This window comes from Oryzias latipes, chromosome 4 (genome assembly GCF_053564925.1).
Source record: "Oryzias latipes strain Hd-rR chromosome 4, Olatipes_Hd-rR_3.1".
Classification (NCBI taxonomy): domain Eukaryota; kingdom Metazoa; phylum Chordata; class Actinopteri; order Beloniformes; family Adrianichthyidae; genus Oryzias; species Oryzias latipes.
The window spans coordinates 21566809-21585784 of record NC_136240.1 but is presented as its reverse complement, the minus strand read 5'-3'; the positions used below and the strand labels follow the sequence as shown (position 1 = coordinate 21585784).

Below are 18976 nucleotides of genomic sequence, written 5' to 3'. Positions count from 1 at the left end.
TAAAGAACTGTCAAACCTGTAAAGATAATTGGAAAAAAGTAGGAAGCTAAACCAGGCGGACCTGCTTTAAACTGATGTCCCCAATAAAAAACAAAACGTTTAAGTCATGTTAATTGCCTTCTACTTTTATTTACATTTTACATTTTTTATGACAATAAAACCTATTGTCATAAAAATAAAAAAAATAAAATAAAAAGACATAAACAGCAAGTTTTCTGTGTTATGTTGTTGCCTCCTTTAAAATATTTGACCTCAGAAGCAGGAAGTGGACAATCTCCTCGCCGAAGGAAACCAGCACAGTTGGACATGGGTGGAACCTTTACGTGGTCGACACCGTCCATCCCTTCACACTCTACCAGGAGATGGTAACGCTGACAAACATATCAGAAAAATCGTTTTTTTTTTCGATTACTTTAGAACAGTGTTACCCAACCCTGGTCCTAAGGGCACACTGTCCTGCATGTTTTCCATGTTGCCCTGCTTATGCACACCTGATTCAGCTCATCGTCAGGCTCTGTAGAAGCCTGACAATGACAGTCATCAAAGGCAGGTGTGTTTTAGCAGGGTTGGATTGAAAAAAATGCAGGACAGTGTGCCCCTAGGACCAGGGTTGGGAAACACTGCATTGTTTACACCCATGAGCATATTTATTCACTAAAATACACTCAGCTTACAGATTACTTAAAATAACCTTTATAATAAAAAAAGCAGAGTTTCATATACTGTATATTATGCCAATGTACAATCTTTCCTTGTGTTCCTTTTGTACCAGGTTGAATACAGCTGTCGCTACGTGCAGACCACCCCACAATCCCACAGTCTTCGTCACCTCCTCAGTGAAGCTCACCTCTTGCTGCGAGCCTGTTTGCTGCAAACACCAGAGCAGAAGCAGAGTGGCCAGGGCGACCCTGCAGTGTCCTCGAAACCAGGCTCCAATGGCGCGGTTGATAAAAATTCAGCCACACAGGCAAACAGACAAGAACTAGAGGAGGCGCTCAGGCAGAACTCTGCACAGCTGGGAGACTGTTTCAGCAGGTAACAGTCCAACACGGAAGATCAAAATCCGGTTATAGCTGGAATTCAAACATATTCTTAGTTAGCTTAAAAAATCTTCGTATTTTTCCTTAATATAAAGGACACTCTAAAAGTAAGTCAAAGCCAAATCAACATCACTGGTTGATCCACACATGACCAAATGAGGCTAAATACGCAAAACATCTCAGGGTCACTGGGCTTTTATTAAACTGGCATTGATTTCCTGTCTACATCAAACTTCTCAATTAACCCTTTAACAGCAGAGCTGTCGCCAGCGACACCTAAAAACACACGCTGCTCTTTGACATGGTGTAACTCTGAGCATTTGGACGATTGGCTTGAATCAGCTAATTCTGACGCACAGAAAGAGTGACCTTTTGAATCGTTTTTGCACTGATATGCAAAGGATTACTAACGTAAAGTGTTGCATAAATAGTGCAAAGCCGATTTTCTCCGCGACAAAATCAGCTGATTTATATTGACTGTGTGAGAATTCTACTGCTTTGCAGGGTTGCATATCAGCACAAAGCTGCTTTTCTCTGCTTCAGAATTTGCTGGAAATGCATTAATTATGTGAACAGTTAAAGAGTTCCAGTAGTCAAAAGACTATAAACCCTGGACATAAAGCGCCCGTGTTAAAATGTTAAGGAGGTTTGTGCTCCAAGTCACTGAGGTTTGTTGTAGAGCATACTATGTCACAAAAAACACTGGGAGTAGATATAAAGTGCACACACCCATCCATAAACATCTGCCCCATCTGGCATATTGGTCAAGTTGCAGTGTTGTAAATGGACGATATACAAAGCTAGTTTAGAAAATGAAATTCAGAAAATGGGCCGTTGTTGAAGTTTAAAGACAGAGATTGAAAGTTTGATTTTGGTCTCATAATGAGTGTGGGACTCACCAGATGCAGGTGCTTCATAACAAGCTCCAAAGAAAAGCTGGAGTTTGTAGAGCCTGCACATAGACAAGGGAACGACCATGGTTACATAGTCAAATACCAAACAAAGGTTACGTTTCCTTTCTAAAAGTTTGAGATTTACAAATTTTATTTGAAACTGATTCCAAGTTTTGCTGAATAATTTTTCGTTTCTTACTTATTATAATTTATGCTACTTTTAAAAACCAAAAAAAAAATTTTGATCATAAAGTGTTTTCCTGTTCTTTGTTTTGTCAGGGCGAGTCAGAAGGACTGCCACTTAGCCCTGCCGTACTACAAGATGTCCGGTTTGACCGTCGCCGAGGTCATCTCCAGAAACCGTCCTCCTCCAGAGGGCCCTTCCTCTTATGGCCTGGGCTTCCTATTTTACCTTAAACTTCACCTTTTAGAGGAGACGGAGCAGCATCTCACTCAGGTGAGCAAAAGCTTAAAATACTAAAATTGATACCATTAAAGCCCTTGTCCAAATTTTAAAAATGTGTGTTTTTTAAGCAGAAACTAACTAAAGTTGGGCAGTCGGACAGATTAACTTGTATTTGATGATTTTACGTTTTTATTGCAAAATATAACTTAAAAAGCTATCCCATCCTTGCAGGAAGAAGCAGATGAAATCATTTACATCTTCAGCCAATCAGAGCCCTTCTTGCTGGTCAGCGTGTGTGCCAGCCCCTGCATGATAAACTGCAGTGCAACTCGGACGCTCCAGATCTTGCAGCGTCTGGAAGACACGGCTGGCGTGTCGGTCCCACTCACGATTATCATGGCAGCCATGGCGCTGCGTCTGGGCAAACAGCAGGATTACACAGAGCTGATGGAGCGGCACGCTGAGGTTACGTTAGAGTTTTTGCTTTCTTTTTCTAGAGCCGTACATGCTCTTTAAATGCTTATTCTACCCAGCAAGATTGTGTTTTGGGTTAAAAAAATTTCAATCTTTCATGTTGTCAAATAAATGTAATTGTATTTCAAATCGAAAATATATATCTTAGAAAAGAAACAAATGCGCATTAAAAGAGGAAACAAAATGGCATCTTTATGGTGGATGTTGATTTAAGTATTGAAAGTAGTTTGTTATAAGCTTAATTGTACCAGTGTTTTAATGGAAGCTGTTCTGACCTAGTGTGAAGTGAACAGGAATTGATGGCCGTACATTTACAAATATTTCCTAGAGAAGAATGTAAATATTTCAAATCATGTTTTGCTTTGTTGTGCACATTTAGATGCAGCTGGTGTATGGGTTCATAGAAGAGCCGAGGCTGTTGCTGCACGGAGGAGGAGGAGGAGGAGGAGGAGGAGGAGGAGGCCAGCACTCCCAGGTCCATCCCACTTCATTGGCTCGGCAGCTGGCAAACACCCAACCTGGACTGTTGGTGGCTGCTATGGTGGCTTTACATGAGAACTGCAAAGTTCAGCTGGAACAGGCCGATTTTGTATTCAAAGTATGTATCTTGGACAGGGAAGCCGAAAACTATTACGGAAATCAGATTTTAGTTTTTATTTTACTTCTAAGTCTTTTTTTTTTTTTTGCTGATTTTGTTAAGGAGCTGGGCTGTGAGAACACTTTACTGGTGGATTTCTGGGAGGCGATGCTCATGGCATCGTCACAGGATGCAGTCATTCAGGAACTTCTGTTCAGGGTGGCGTCAGTTTACATTGACCGACTGACAAACTCAATCAATGGAAGTGGAGCGCCGAAGTACAAGTCACTAAAGGGGGCCGACGATTTGGTATGCTCACTTTTTTTTGTAGCTTTAGCTGCTCCTGTTGTCAAAAAGATTCCACACAGTAACATTTTTCATGAATGTGTGTCTTATAGATCACCTCCTGCTCTCATTATGGTGCTCTGTACCCGTGGCTCACTGTTCTAAATCCCACTCACAGCACCACGTCTGAACACCAGGAGGCGCTGCATAAACTGCAGGTATTTAAAGCTGCTAAGTATGAAAGGACGGTGTAGGTACCGGATGTTCTCGGGTCGCCGGATGTTCTCGGGGTCCTTCAGGGTCCTTCCAATGAGTTTTATCACTAGAGGAGACATCACGTGGTTCCTCATGGGAGGTGAGCACCGCCATCTTGGTGAGGTCAAGTTTTGAAGACCAAACCACTTTTATAACATTTAATAAAGAGCTCTGTTTTTGCTTTCAATCACTTCATTATATGAAAAAGAAGAATGGCTTGAAATTGCTTAGTTTTGTTCAGAAATAAAAACTTCACGAGTACCCCTAACTTAACTAGTATTAGACTACTTAGATTTTTTCTATGTTCCTTTATTTTATTTTACTTATGTTTTTATTTATTTGTGTGTTATGCTCATTGTTTCTTTTTTTCCCCTCTATTCTTTATTTTCTATGTCAATATGTTATATTTGGCAATGGTGACTGATCTTCGAGGCAATATTGATTACATCGTTATTGTTTGTTGTTAACGTTTATGTCATTGTTAATGTATGATACCGCAATTGTCAATAAAGTTTTTTAAAAAACTTAGCGACGTTAGCTCATTGGTCGTGGCAACTTACAGCCAATCAAATAGTGTGACGTCATCATTGGTCGAAGGACCCCGAAGGACCCCGAGAACATCCGGCAACCCGAGAACATCCGGTACCCACACCGGCACCAGTTTTTTTTTTTCTTTTTTAAAGGTTTTAGCGTCTCAAAAATATCTTGTTTAAAGGATAACATATTTTTACAAGTTTGACACCTTTATTAGTCATATAATGTAAATAATCTGAGTTTTATTTTGAAATTGGTAGGCTTTAAAGTGTTCTTATGGGTGCGGTGAACGCAGACAAACAATATGGGTAGCTGGTGTTAGAGTAGAGGATGCAGAAGACTGGGTTAGATGGAGGAAGCTGATTCGCTGTGGCGACCCTTAAAGGGAAAAGCCGGAAGGAAACGAAGAAAAGGAGGATTTAAAGAGTTCTGCCTGCAGAGCATTAAGCTATGGATAGACAAGTGTGTAATATACATGCACAATGAGTAAGAAGAAGTTGGCACAAGATAAGAAGACTGGCATAAAAAATAAAGCTAATCAATACCAAACTAAAAAAACTTGAGAATCTTAAAGCAATATTCATTGTGTAACAAAATTAATTATTGAACATGATTTAAATTACATTTATGGCTTGATATAAACCTTTTTAAGCTTTAGTGTTAGGGTAGCTAAGCTGTCTGAGTAAAATATTTACCAATGTATGTTTTAGAATTCAAAAAAATATTTTTGTGTTGGTATTTATATCTTCAATATCCTCATATCTGTGTCTCCAGTCTCTGCTGTGCGGTCCTTCCCTCTCTGTGGGCTCCATCGTGCCTCTATTGGAGCGTCTCTCAGGAGAAACCTTGTGGGGCTTCAGCCTGCACCTCCTCTGTGCCACCAGAAGGGGGCAGTATGAAAGCAGCATTGAGCAGTTGTTGGACAGGTGTCCTCAGGCCATCATAGCCTACGCCAACCACCAGTTACAGGACAAATATATGGTTTGTGCTACATTTAACGTGAAATCTAAAGCCTCTTAGCCCGTCCGTGTTTCATTTCTGTGTCCCAGTGTGATGTTTGGCTGATCTTTGCAGACACTATGGTGGCAGAAGCTGCTTCCTGAGCTTTGCAAGCGAACGAGAGCAGCGGCAGATAACGGCATTCTGCTGGGGGCTCTCAAAGGTATCAGTTGGATTTTTTTCTGTTGAAGTCTTTCCTACAGACTATTTTATTCAATTCAGGCACTTTATAACATTGTTTAAACAATCAATAATATTCAACAGAATGTATGTGCTTTAGTTGCATGTAGCCACAAACTGGCCCAAACCAGGGTCTTACTGTGCTGGTCCCAAACCTGGATAAATACAGAGAGATTGGGCATGTGATGTGAAATCTTTGGCTGCATTAAATGAGAATCCGACTTAGAATAGATTGAGGAAGATGATTCGCTGTGTTAACCTCTGAAGGTAAAAGTCAAAAGGAAAAGTGGAAATGCATGCTCTAGTTGATCATTAGGTCCTTTAGGCCCTTCGTACTTAATTTACAGCAGAAACATTCCATTTTACATGCAGCAATTAAGTATAAACTATAAACAAGGCAAATGTACTGTGCACATTTTGCAAATATTAAACACATGGTGCGAAGATATGAGATCCAGTAGTGGACAGTGAATTGAAATGTATTATTAATTTTATTTATTTTTAAAAAATACCTATTAACTTTTATGATGACTTTGGATTTATGAATCATTAAAGTTTTATTTAAAAGGTGTTTTATCACCAAAGTTGCTTCCTGCTCTAGCCTGTACAAATATGAAAAGGGTATAGAATTGAAAAGAATGAGGAAATGACATTGTTTTCAGCTGCAGTTGAGCTTGGCTGTAGTTTCACCGGGAATCACTCAACCAGAAGCACCCTGATAGGCTTGTGCTGTTGATGCTGATCTACATGATCTACTTTGCTTTGTTATTACATTAAATTCTAGTTTTTCCCTTGGGCCAACAATATTCTTCTCAAGGATGTACCGGTAACCTTGATTTAACCCACAGGTGCTTTAGAAATCTAGTTTATTTTCCTCTTCTATAAGTGATTTATAATATGAGGCCATATTCTCAGAACCTTTATGGGGGGGGGGGGGGGGGGGGTTAATTTCCTGGTCTGTAAATTTAAGAGAAAATATTTGGTAAAAATAATAATTTTTGTCCGTCCAATGTGTTGGGATTCTGTGCCAACAGAGACACTGGTGGTGGTTGCCATGGAGACGAGTCCTGCTGAGTTTTTGGAGCTAATTCCCGACGATGGTACTGCGTCCTACTTTCTCCCTCACCTGTTGACGTGCAGCCAAAGACATTTGATGGCCTGACAAACTCGCCAAAGATGCGGGCGGTGGAATCTGCAAAGGCTGAAAGAATCTCTATCTGCATCTGAACCTCACTTGATCTCAGACAACCTTTGAAGTATATAGTAATTACATTAAAAGAAAAAGTATTTGCAGTATGGAAAAGAGTGTATTTGCATATAGTCATGTATGCATGATGGCTTTTCTTATACTTGTTTGTAGTTGACAGCTATCTTCTACGATTTATTTTACATATTTTAAGTTATTGTGCATAGATTCACATCTCTGCATAGTTTGACGTTGTTTAACTTTTTGGTAGTTAAATGCTGAGAATTGCTTAAAAGCTGATTAGATCAACATCTCAGTTGTCATAAAAACTTTTTCACAATCATTTTTCCATCTTTTCTCTTTTGTCACTTGACTACAACAATATTTAAGTTTTCCTCTTAAATGAGAACGTGCACAAAGTTCTAATGGTAATTCACAATCCCACATTCCCTCTGCTTTGGAATTAAAGTCGCACACAATACCATTGTGCTGGCGTCGTGTGCATGTTTTCTAAGAAGCTCGGGTCACTGATAAGACAGAAGACAGTCACCTTTGTTACTGCTTCAGCTGATTGAATGCTGATTGATTGATTGGTAAGTTAACACAACAGGGAAGTGGGACAGAAAACATTTTCTGGAATCTCTGGAATTTCTCCCGAGAAAGGGCTTTCAACTACACTGGTTTAAAAAAAAGAACTAATAATTTGTAAAAAGAACTAAAATATGCAAAGAAGCATATAGAGCCACATTTAAAAACTCCAGTTGTAAGTGAAGAACAAGAATATTTTGTTGGAAGTTTTATTGAATTCAAAAGATACAGCTTTTTAAAAAACGTTTTCAATTTATGGCCATTTTTTAAGCTTAGATTCTTTTCTGCAGTGTCAAGAGGAATCTATTTACTTAAAGCTGCTGTTGTAATATTGGGCTATATAAATAAAATTGAATTGAGTTGAATACTCAAGTTTAAATGACAAAACACACATCTTGATGCCTTTTATAATCTGGTCTTTGAATCTTTAAATCTCTTGTTTTTGCATTTAATTCTGGAAACTTCTGTTCTGCTTTTAAAATGTGCTCTCCAATCATTTGCTGTCACTTCTGGAGTTTTCTGTATGCATTTAAGGAAAAGTTGTCCATTTTAGTCATACCTATCAAGGAGAACATTTTTATATGAGTGTTCACTCAGTAGGGATCCCTCAGGGTCTTATTTTAGTGCCTCCTGTTTTTGTAGTAAATTATTTTCAATTAGAAAAACTTTCAGAAAATTAACATTTTTTTTTGCTGCTCTTTAAGAAACTTTACTTTGTTTGTACATTAAAAAAAATATTTAAAGATCTTTAAAAATATATTGTCCTTCTAAAACACATGAAAATTGGTCTAATAGCCTAAAAAGGGTTTCACCAACTGACATTTGTGAAAACTCTCCTAAGTAAGATTATTTTTTAAAAGGAGAAAATTATAATATGGTGTTTGATATGTTCCTTATTTTGGGTTTGGGAGTCTGCTGTGATCTACATGGTTATTTTTTTCTGTGTTGATGTCAGCATATTGAAAATGCAGCCTAGTGTTCCTCACTGGAAACCAAAACTGTCCCATCTCCATAGACATTTGCCTTTTTTTTTTAGCCAAATTTCTGTAAATTTGGGATTTATTATAAATTCTACATGAACCTATTCTTGTTAGACTTATTTTTGCCAAAGCAGCGAAGTGAACAAAAGAAGCGTTTATTTTAATCTAAACTTTCTAAGTCGACTAGTTTTAGACAGTTTTTTATGCAGTTTTAAATATAACTCTAATGAAAATTTGATTTTGTTCTTGTATTTTTGCTAAATTGTTTTTGTATTTTCCTTTTCATAATTTTACATTAAGTGTACAACTACATACAAGCACATGATTGGATGAATAAAAGCATGAGAAATAACTTCATTGTTTTAAGGCATAGCATCTGTAGTTATAAGTTAATGTAAAAATTAGCTTCATAGTAAAAATAAGCTGAAATTGATTGATGGCATCAGTGCTGTAAAAGCTAAGGAAATCAGATAAATTGCTTAAAACCCAAAGGTCAAAGTCTTATATTTTACTTCTTTAAGATTTTAAATACTGCTGAACTTCTTAACCAATGAACACTTCCAGATTGACCATAGAACCAATCAGAGCCCAAGAGACTTTTAGACTAATAGAACTCAGCTTGAGTTGATGAGATCACAGCTGATCAGATGTTTGGAGGGTCCCTGGCACTTCGCTTGAACTGAAACTGGAGCGTCAAAAGAATAATTCCTTGGCATGAAGGGCTTAGATTAGATGTAAAAGTTAATAAGATTAAATAAATGCCATAAGAAAGAATGTTCTAGCAACTAAAGTGAGGACACGTAGTGCATTCTATCAATTAGGGGATAAAGTGAGGAGTCATTGAAGTGGTTTTCAGAAGAGTTTTACAGAATGAGACTGGGTGAGAGGAAAGCGGTGCTGCTAGCTATCAGTGAACACATAGAAATGGAGCTATTCTCTTCAGAGGAGTGCTGTGTGGTGAAAAAGCAAGAGAAAAAGGAAGAAAACAACTTTGAGCGGGTAAGACTGTAACATGGCATTATGTACATGTGGCCTAACTGGAAAGCCTTTCTTGAAATCCCAAATGCTGTCTAAACGAAATCAAAAAATGTATGTTATCTTCTAACTTTGGACAGGAGATTACTGTAAACCGCAGCTAATTATTTAGTGTCAAGTCTTTCAACATTTGAAACAAATTTTAAGATAATGTTCAGTGACAGAATTTTTTTCCTAGAGACTATGCACTTTGATTATGTATTTTCCCAGGCCCAATCAATTAAAAACATTGAAAGTCATGTTAATTTTAGCAAATTGGTTAAAAATGACTTTAGGTTTGCATAGATTTGCTATCACATATATTCCTTTTTAAGAAAAATTTCAAAATCAGTTCTTGCAGGAGCATTATTTTATAAGTTGGTTTTATTATAGAAACGTACAAGATGTGTTTCCCAGTACAAAAGAACATCACACTTGAATGTGTAAATAAGCCTTGGATTTGGAGCCACCGTCTTGTTTATCAGCGCAATGATGTGGCTGATCCTTTGTTGCATAATGTGTACGTTTTTTTTGAGTTTTGTCCCCATAAACCATTTAGTCTACTTATTTATCCCTACTTATTGATCTTTTTTATCTTGGGGGACAGTCTGTTTTTGTTTTTTTAAGTTTTCCACCCTGCCTTCTTCACCTTCAAACAACGCATAAGTCAGGCATTGCAGAAGTTCACAACAAAGACTGAAATGTTGACTAAAATGTGTAAATGCAATTTACTACACTAGAAAAAAAAACTTTTCAGGTGCTCAAACATGTTTTGACCTTTTCATTTAATCTATTGATGACTAAACGGCAAACGCATGCAAAAATATATTATGAGTCAAATATAAATGGTGTATACTTGTGTAGAGGTTTTCTACCTTTTTGTAGAACGTCCAAAGTGCTTCACACACACACACACACACACACACTGATGGGGCACCGCTGCCGAACACTGGTGCCAACCTATACCCACCAGAGGCAATGTGGGATTGAGTATCTAGCCCATGGACACATGGGCGCACATGGTGGGAACTGAACCTAAGATCTTCCAACCAGAGGTCTACCTCTGCACCACCTAACCTAAAAAAAATTGTTTTAAGGTTTCTTACAATAAACCTATAATTATGCAATTCTTTTGCCAGGCCAGATAAAATCTTGTCTCATTTTATGTTTGGAGTGACGTAGACCCCGTTTTTGGGGTAATGTGTGGTTTCTTTAGAACTTGGGGTTCCTATTTCCCTTTTCTGAACCCAGAAATACAGATACCTGGAACATCCTCTTGAACCTGACTGTGAGGAGAGTCTAGACCCAGATTTCCAGATCCAACCCAGGCAGCAGGCCCATCTCAAAGCAAAGCCTTCTGCCCAGGAAGAGCCACAGTACTACCCTCACATCCTGGAGTTAACAGATGAAATGGAGATGGAGGTCAGTAATTGGGCTTTGTAATTATTTATTGTGGGCCCTATTTATCAGAGTTTTTTTTTTTTCCCCCCTAATGTGATTTCTCCCTCCCTGCAGTCATTTCCTCCCATCAGAATATCAGATATTGAACTGGTGGAGATACATTCAGGTGATTCTTCTGTCGTAACCCCGGTATGTCCCATCAGGTTTTGTCATTTTCTGATGGAAGAATCAAAGCTAGTTTCAAGACTGCGGACTCAGACCTAAGACTTTCTAATCATGTTTTCTCACTGCACTCTGGGTTGATGGTGCTAATCAATACTAATCTGCTCTTCCCTCAATCATCTCCGTTTTAAGTCCATTGTGAGGAAACGGGTTTCAGTCACGAGGCGCCAAATTTCATTCAATAGTCCAAGTAGAACTGTTAAAGGGGCTCACGTGGTGGATCTGAGGTGTACAACACTAAAAGGGGGGATTAAAAGAAACATGAAAGTACACATGTTTTCATCAGAAATATGTTAACTAAAAATATTTTGCTTTTGTAAGAGTTTTTGGGAGATTTATTTTTTAAATGTTCTGTGTTGCTGATTTGTCCATTTAATTTACTCAATTGTTTCCAATCACATTTCATAGGATATGAAAAGACTGATAGGAGTTTTGTTTTTGTAGATATTTTCTACTTAACTTGACCATATTCTGCATGTTTTTCTTATATTGTTTTTGTAATTAATTGTAATTTGTGGTGTGCCTTTTCTGTGTGATATGTGTGACTTTTTTCTTTCATGAAAATAAAAAAAAAATATGTTGAGAATTTTTATACAAAATATTTTCTTGTCAATGACCAACATATTTTCTGATTATCACTTGGAATGCAGGGAGAACAGTAAAAAAAATTTAAAACCCATCTACTGAATATAGTTAAAAAAATAATTGAAAACACTAAACATTTCTATATGTAGAGCATTTTTGTGGTTTTTAATTTGTTGTTTAAAATAGTTTTGAATATAGAGGTGGGGGTTAACAATAAGTCCTTGTTTTGTTAATTGGTTCTGCATGTTATCAACATTTTATATCCTTATGGATCAACATGTCCGAAATGGTAACTTAATTTTTTTACATTTTATAATTACTCATTGTTTATAGTAACAAAGTAACTGTTACATTTCAGCAATCACTCCGAAAAGCTAGTTCTATAAAATGGAAGAGACTGACTCCTCAGAAGACACAGCTGGAGGTAAAAGATGTGATCTGTTTAACCAGAAGACACTACATGACTCAGTTAGAGAGGTAAGGGGGCTGGAAAACCACTTTCATTTACCGGTAGTCGGTTCTCCTTAAAGTAGATTAAAAGTTAATTTTTGTTCATGTTGATCAGCACTGCTGAAACATCAGGCTTCATATTACTTTAGGCTAAATACCAGATTATCTTTCTAATTCTTGTCAGATTATATTTTGCAATGATGTTTAATTAGAGTCTGAATTAAGACCTGTAAATTCATGGTCTGGTTAGCACTCTGGTTAAAAGTTAAAAATGTTTCAATTTCTTATGTTTTGTCTTTCAAGAAAAATAATCTTTTTAAAGTTTTCCAAAAGCAAAATAATCTTTAAGAATTTATGCCTTAGTGACTAGAATTCTTTTTTTCTTAACATAATTCTTGGTAAGGTTTAATCCATTGGCACCTAAATATTTTTCTTTCTACTGATTTAAACAAAATCTTTCACATTTTAAGATGGCTATTATTATTATTATTCCTAGGGGACCTATCTTTGCATTTCTTCTATTCTTCTTCAGACGATTCAGGAAAAGCCAATTTTCTAACAGGTCACATGATATCAATAAATAATAATAATATTGACAAATAGAATTGAAGATCAAGAGAAGTTGTATTCAATGAGCGAACTTGCAATCGGAGCGTATCTGATATGTGCACAAGGAGTAAAATTCAAAATTCCTTGCAAAGGATGTGCTGTTGACTAAAATCATGAATCACCAACTTGCAACATTTTTATTTATTTTTATAAAGTCTCGGTTGTGGTGAAATTTGCCAACTACCAGTGGATTACAGTAACACATTGTTTACTTTGTCACAAATTATCACAAAATTAAAGTAAAAAACAGATACAATTGGTTGGAAGTAATGCATTTAGGAGAAGTTCTAGTTGAAAAGGGATTCAAGACTGAAGGAACTCTGAAAGGTCAGTACGTACATATTTAGCTCACCCCTGCTCCCTGGACAATGCATTCACTCCAGTTTCACTTCCTGGTCTGACTGGTTCATCTTCATTCCAGCAGATGCTTGTTGATTCTAAAGTAATTGTTTCACTGCATAATTTCTTGTTTTAAAGTAATGGATTTTTTGCTTCAGACAAAGCTCTCCGGAGAACAGAGTGAGAACCACCCTCACAGCCTCGGGGCTGACTGCTCGCATCACAATCGACCACACATGGTCAGCAAGTCAGGTGGAAGGTCGTCTGACGCTGCTGTTCTGGGACTGGTTTGTTAAAAAAGTGGGACAAAAGTTTTCGTTCACATATCTACAGGTATGAATGAGCGTTGCCCCACTTTACTATTCCCATGAATAAGTGCAACCATGAATGTTCTAATACATGCAATGGTTTTTAGTGTGTGCAGGGCTCTAAAGCAGTGTTTGTGCCTGACACCCCTGCTGAGGGATGGACAGGGGAGCAGGTGCTCAGGATATCTGGACAGGGCCCTTTGTATATTCTCAGTCACCAGGACTACCCACAGGTTCTTCACTCCTTTTAAATCTGACTTCCTCATTGCTAGATGGTTGCAGATTCTTTGCTTTTAAGATAAAAAAAAAAAAAGTAGACTGTCACCTTTGAGTAAGAGTACAGGCCCAAGGAAAACTCAAATACTCGATTAAACAAACATGTTTGAGTATGCAAAATCTTGCAAAAAACTGCAAAATAATTTTAAGGGAATTCGGTAGTTTAAGAAGTTACACGTTGCTTTAGATGCACTTCTCTAATGCTCCTTTGCACACAGGCAGAATGTAAAAGTGAGACATCTTTGCCAAACAGGTAAGAAAACACCTTTTGGAAAAATATTGGATGAAGCAAAACAGATACATTTGTTATTTTTAATCAGGACATTTAGCTTCGATGTTGGCAAAGAGAATGACAAGCGGCTTGTGAAACAGATCCACCACCGCATCTGCAAAACTCCTGAGAGGGTGAGTTCACTTCCCTCTGAGCCTTTCTGTGATGTAAAAACAAGACTGGAATCCTTCCAGTGTCTTTTAAATCCACAGTTGACGCTCAACCTGGACACCATCCTAAAACTGTACAGACAGAGCAAGGATCAAGAAGTAGAAACTCGCATTCAGGTGAGGAGCGGGTTTGCTCTCCAGAGTGCTCTGAAAGCCATGAGGAAGCCGGGCTTCAGCTGTAGGTGGACTCCTGTCATCTCCTTCAGTGAAGAGTGGACTGACGGTCTTGTGGATCCCATCTGGGAATTCTTCAGGTACTGGTCAACACTATAGGTGTTATAGTTCTTAGGTTGTGGGGGCTTCTGTTTAAAAAAACAAAACAAACAAATTCTCTTTTTTTCATTATTACTTGAACTCATCGTTAGTTTCCATGCGTTTTGGTTGCGATCACCTGATTTCAGGTTGAGTCTTTTGGAGCTGCAGCAGAGCCAAGTGTTTGAGGGATCTCCAGGCCGTCTTTTCTTCACCTATGATCTCACAGCACTTGAAGATGGCAAATATTATGAAGCCGGGGTTCTTATTGGCTGGTCCTTGGCTCAAGGTGGCCCTGGACCTCACTGTCTACATCCTGAACTTTACAAGGTTGGAAAATTGTAGCGTTTAACACACTCACTAGATGTTAAATTTACTTGGGAGTACCATTGCACTATTTTGCCAACATTCTTTTGCATTTTGTGCTGTTATGTAGGTTTTTTTGAAAATGCTGTAAGGTAAAAGATGCTAACATGTAAGAGGGTTTCAATTTTTTTCAGGAGATAAAGTTTCAGTTTCAATTGGACTTTGCAGGCCCTTAATTTTGATGCAATCTGTGATACAGTGCTTTAGTTCTCAGACTGTCTGGAGTAGATGCAGACGAGCTCAATTTAACTTTTTTTTTTTTTAAACCAGGAATTTCACTAAAAATGTATAGTAAATGACCTTTAAACACGTGAATAAGTTTAAGGTCTTTGTATTGCAACATGCGCAAAAAAGATGTCTGCACGATATCTGTGAAACGGCTACGTAATCATACAGTTTTTTTCTTTTCATTATCTTAGTTGATTTGTGGCCTAAATCCATCGCTGGAGGACTTTAACTGGAGAGATGTTGTTGATCCTGCTGTGCAAGCCAAACTACAAGAGGTGTGACACGCAAGTAATTTCCAAACAAAGTTCAATGTGATTTTAGATTTTTTGTTTGTTTTGTTAGCTTATTTGATTTTTAAAGTTTAAAATGTTCATTACATCTTTCATCATCAGTTTGGGTTTGGTTGCACTTTTTCCCCCTTAAGCTTTGCTTTTGTTTACCAGCAGAGAGACGATGCAAATGCATCATTTCAAAATCCTGCTGCACAAATTGTGGGACATATTTGTGTACATGTGTTACAGCTGCAGAGCTGCAGTGATGTGAAGCTGCTGTCCCCCGGTCTGTGTGAGTGGGTGTCCCAGTGTGGGATTCCTGGAATCTATTCTGCTTGTTCCATTGAAATGCCAGCAATATACGCCTGTTTGGTGAAACATTGCATCTATCATAGGTGGGGTTATCTTATTTCTTACGCATATGTTTTTAAGGTAATAATGTTGTTTTAATGTTGTCGGCTCTCTGCTGAACTTCAGGGTAGCCAGTATGATCTCCCAGTTCATACAGGGGTTAAACAGCTGTGGTGGGCTGTGGGAACTGATAAAGGCGCACTGGGAGATGTTTCTGCCAGTGATGACGAGCACACGGCAGCAGCAGCCTCTGACCCTAGAGGAGTTCATGAAGCTCTTCAATGTGAGTTTCAATCACTCGGACCCAGAGCAAAGGGCTGCAGAGGAAGCCACGTTCTCACACTGGGAAACGGTCCTCAACTTGGTGAGAGGTAATGTCGGGATGTCAGAACCAGAGTAAGCAAGTTTTTGTCAAATTTTTATGCTTGGGGTATGCAATTTAACCTACATGTTTATTCTTTGTGAAAACTCAGATGGATTGACAGATTTTTCCTTCGAAGACCTCCTCATCTTCATCACTGGAACTGATCATCTTCCTCCTCTAGGGTTTCCCAAGCTAATCTCTTTGCGGTTCTACTCTCTGGTTGGTATTGATCATAGTAATAAGTAGCATCAGGTTATGTCTTTTAGCTTAAGCTTAAGGGACATCCTGATTAAAGCTGGTAGATCCCCAAACTCCAAATAAGTAGATTTTCTCAGAAATGCATAAAAATGTTGCATACATTTTTTGCAGCTCTCAGTTGAAAATGTTATGTTGTGAATCTTGATATTGGAACAGCTTAGTCAACACCTTTTCAAGCAGGATATCAATGTGTTGAGACGAATAAAAATATTTCCTTTAAAACAAAATGTTTTTTGATACAATGTTTTTTTTTTAACAAGTTTAAGGAACTAACATATTTGGCTGTCTGTTGCTGTGAATCAATACAGTAGGGTCAAAGAGAGCTGAGCTTAAGCACATTTCCACAAAGAAGGTGGCACGTGAGCCAAAATTCCTTTAAACATACAATTCATCCAGGAAACAGGCTTTAGATTTTAACTGGAAGTGGGTAGATACTGCAACTCAAACAAGTTCATATCTGAGGTCAAAAAATGTCACAGTGCACTGATTAAAACGATAACTTTTTTTGCATTCTTTGGAACATTGAACATTCATTTGACATTTAAAAAAATAAAACATTTTTTGTTTTTCCACATTACATGTTATTTACAGACCAGCATATTCAAATGGAAAGTATCCAATCCTTTCACCAAAGTAGATGATGAAATCTGACATTCTCCAATAATGTTTAATGTTTAAAAATTTAAGTTGTGCTTCTTTCAATGTAAAAACTAGAAAAGCTACAACCACTTGACGCTTATTAATGCAAATGTGCATTGAGCCACTTCAGCTCCAAAATTACCTTAATTTAGGGGGTACACGTGGTGTGTAATGTGGTACACGTTCACAGTGAGATGTATTCTTTCAGGACACTGCAGATATCCGATTGCCCCACTCCTCTTTGGCCTCTCTGGAGCTCTTCCTACCAAGGGGAGTGGCTGGAACTGCCGACTTGCTGGCGCTTCTGAGCAGAGCGTTACGGAGGAGCCTGGGCTTCGTAGACTTGAAGCCAGAGGAAGACCAAGAGGAACACTTCTCAAATGTTACTGACATCCTGATGTAGACTCTTATGAGAAAACATTTTGCTATTTAAGTGAAATTTTTAAGATTTTTTTTTTCTTTAAAATGTTAGACATACAACTGCAGTAGATAATAGATTGATGCCTGTGCTTTACTTTTGCACGTTTTAATTTCATACCCTCAAAAAGTTAGAGTATCAATGTCTTATCGCCAACTGTGATGGCATAATTGTTTTTCACCACAATTGGGGTTCAGATTTGAAGGTCAAAAACTTATGTCTCACTGAATCAGTCATTGTGAGCTGTTAGGCTGAAAACGTTGTTATTGTTCTAAATAAATATAGAGGTTTAAGATGGTCTTTCATTCACCTTTATTTCTTGTTTATTACAGGTGTATATGCAAATGGCACATTATTTTTGTAATTTACTTTTATAAGTTTAAAAAAATGAGCTTTTTGTTGTAGAGGAGGTTAACTTTCTTTTTTGTTACACTTTCTATAAATCTTTATCATCTGATGACCCAATCAAATATGTTTGATATAATAGTCATCCTAATCTTTTACAAGACACTTCAATAATGGAATGAAGGGTCTTTGCATTCAAGCTGGTGTCGTATTTTTTTCTGGTTTTCCTTTTTTCCCAGTGCCATGTTTTTATTCACATTATTTTTTATTAAAAAAATTGAAATTTCATTTTGAAAGTGGTGTAAAATGAGTGTTAATTTATTTAAATGTGGAAATCTTGCATGATGATGAATGCTTGGTGTTTGAGTCAACTAAAGGTGAAAATCTTTCTTACTAAAACAATTTATTACATGAAGTTGATTTCCTGATGCAATGTTATTTAGTACTTTAACATATTTTTTAAGGCAATTGATGCCATTTTCCTTGATTTAAAGGTCAAGATGTACAAAAGTTCCCTTTTGTAGGAATACGTGTACAATGCCATCAACACACTGGAATGCAGTTGTGGAATACTTAAAAAAAAAAAAAAAACTAAACTTTTTAAAAGCTACCAAACTAAATCCTGTCTTGTCATATTCAAACAATACTACCAGCATCTCTTATTAAAGAGCAGGATATTTTCTAATGGTCCTGAACACAACCTTTTACGGATCATCTCTCACTTTTTCAAATTTGGTAATGGTGGCCATGTATGTTGTTGCATCCAGGTTCAGTTCTTGGAAGAACTAAAAAGAAAACAGGCACTCAATCGTTGCAAAATTGTATGTAACCTGTTGATTGGTTTAATTGCATTTTGCTTTACATACCAGTTTCATGAGCTCATTGATGGCTTCATGTCTGACCTCTTCATGACTAGTCAGGACGACCTGTAGGACCGCTAAATGTTTCAATTCTGGTTCAGAAAAGAAAATGGAAAAAGTTGTAATTACCAACAGGCAGTACACGTGCATGTGTAAGTGATCAGCAAAAGGTCAAATTAAGAACCTTGTTGACTTGCATCTTTCACAGCGGTTATCCTTCCCATGAAAGGGACTGGAGAGACACTTGCTGTCATGTTTGCTGCTACAGGTGCTGGGGTGGAGGTAACAAAACCTACTGCAGATGTCAGGTTTATTTCTGCTGTCGATGTTGCAGCAGGTGGTGGAGTTGGGGTTTGAACAGCTGCAAATGGTGGAGTTAGGGTTTGAACAGCTGCAGGTGGGGATGTTGAGGCTTGAGCAGCTGGTGGTGGTGGAGTTGGGGTTTGAACAGCTGCAGGTGGGGATGTTGAGGCTTGAGCAGCTGGTGGTGGTGGAGTTGGGGTTTGAACAGCTGCAGGTGGGGATGTTGAGACTTGAGCAGCTGCAGGTGGTGGAGTTGGGGTTTGAACAGCTGCAGGTGG

At 37.8% G+C, this 18976-nt stretch overlaps 2 protein-coding genes across 24 annotated transcripts in view; both read left to right on the top strand.

Annotated features, from left to right (window-relative positions):
* hps3 (HPS3 biogenesis of lysosomal organelles complex 2 subunit 1) overlaps nucleotides 1-7172 on the top strand; it is a 51875-nt gene extending 44703 nt beyond the window's left edge. For all 21 annotated transcript variants that reach the window (XM_078946083.1, XM_078946096.1, XM_078946092.1 and 18 more), the window contains 10 exons: nucleotides 257-365; nucleotides 773-1035; nucleotides 2213-2390; nucleotides 2571-2804; nucleotides 3193-3411; nucleotides 3514-3699; nucleotides 3789-3893; nucleotides 5239-5445; nucleotides 5539-5626; nucleotides 6678-7172. In XM_078946083.1, coding sequence (XP_078802209.1) covers nucleotides 257-365; nucleotides 773-1035; nucleotides 2213-2390; nucleotides 2571-2804; nucleotides 3193-3411; nucleotides 3514-3699; nucleotides 3789-3893; nucleotides 5239-5445; nucleotides 5539-5626; nucleotides 6678-6805 — 1717 coding nt within the window. In that variant the 3' untranslated portion in view covers nucleotides 6806-7172. The remainder of the gene's footprint in view (nucleotides 1-256; nucleotides 366-772; nucleotides 1036-2212; nucleotides 2391-2570; nucleotides 2805-3192; nucleotides 3412-3513; nucleotides 3700-3788; nucleotides 3894-5238; nucleotides 5446-5538; nucleotides 5627-6677) is intronic.
* Nucleotides 7173-8949: 1777 nt separating this feature from the next.
* LOC101174014 (uncharacterized) lies at nucleotides 8950-18155 on the top strand. Of its 3 annotated transcripts, none has more exons than XR_908663.4 (15): nucleotides 8950-9396; nucleotides 10663-10833; nucleotides 10927-11001; nucleotides 11978-12096; nucleotides 13176-13350; nucleotides 13433-13558; nucleotides 13820-13854; nucleotides 13922-14006; nucleotides 14085-14296; nucleotides 14444-14624; nucleotides 15080-15163; nucleotides 15410-15555; nucleotides 15638-15907; nucleotides 15985-16094; nucleotides 16981-18155. XR_908663.4 is itself a non-coding variant. In XM_011474196.4 (15 exons), the coding sequence occupies exons 1-15, from the start codon at nucleotides 9268-9270 to the stop codon at nucleotides 17173-17175; spliced, it is 2088 nt and encodes a 695-aa protein (XP_011472498.1). In that variant the 5' UTR covers nucleotides 8950-9267; the 3' UTR covers nucleotides 17176-18155. The 3 variants fall into 3 exon arrangements, 2 of the variants coding, with proteins under 2 accessions (XP_011472498.1, XP_004068143.2); XM_011474196.4 differs by having other exon boundaries at nucleotides 15638-15882; XM_004068095.5 differs by lacking the exon at nucleotides 10927-11001 and having other exon boundaries at nucleotides 15638-15882.
* The last annotated feature ends 821 nt before the right edge of the window (nucleotides 18156-18976 follow it).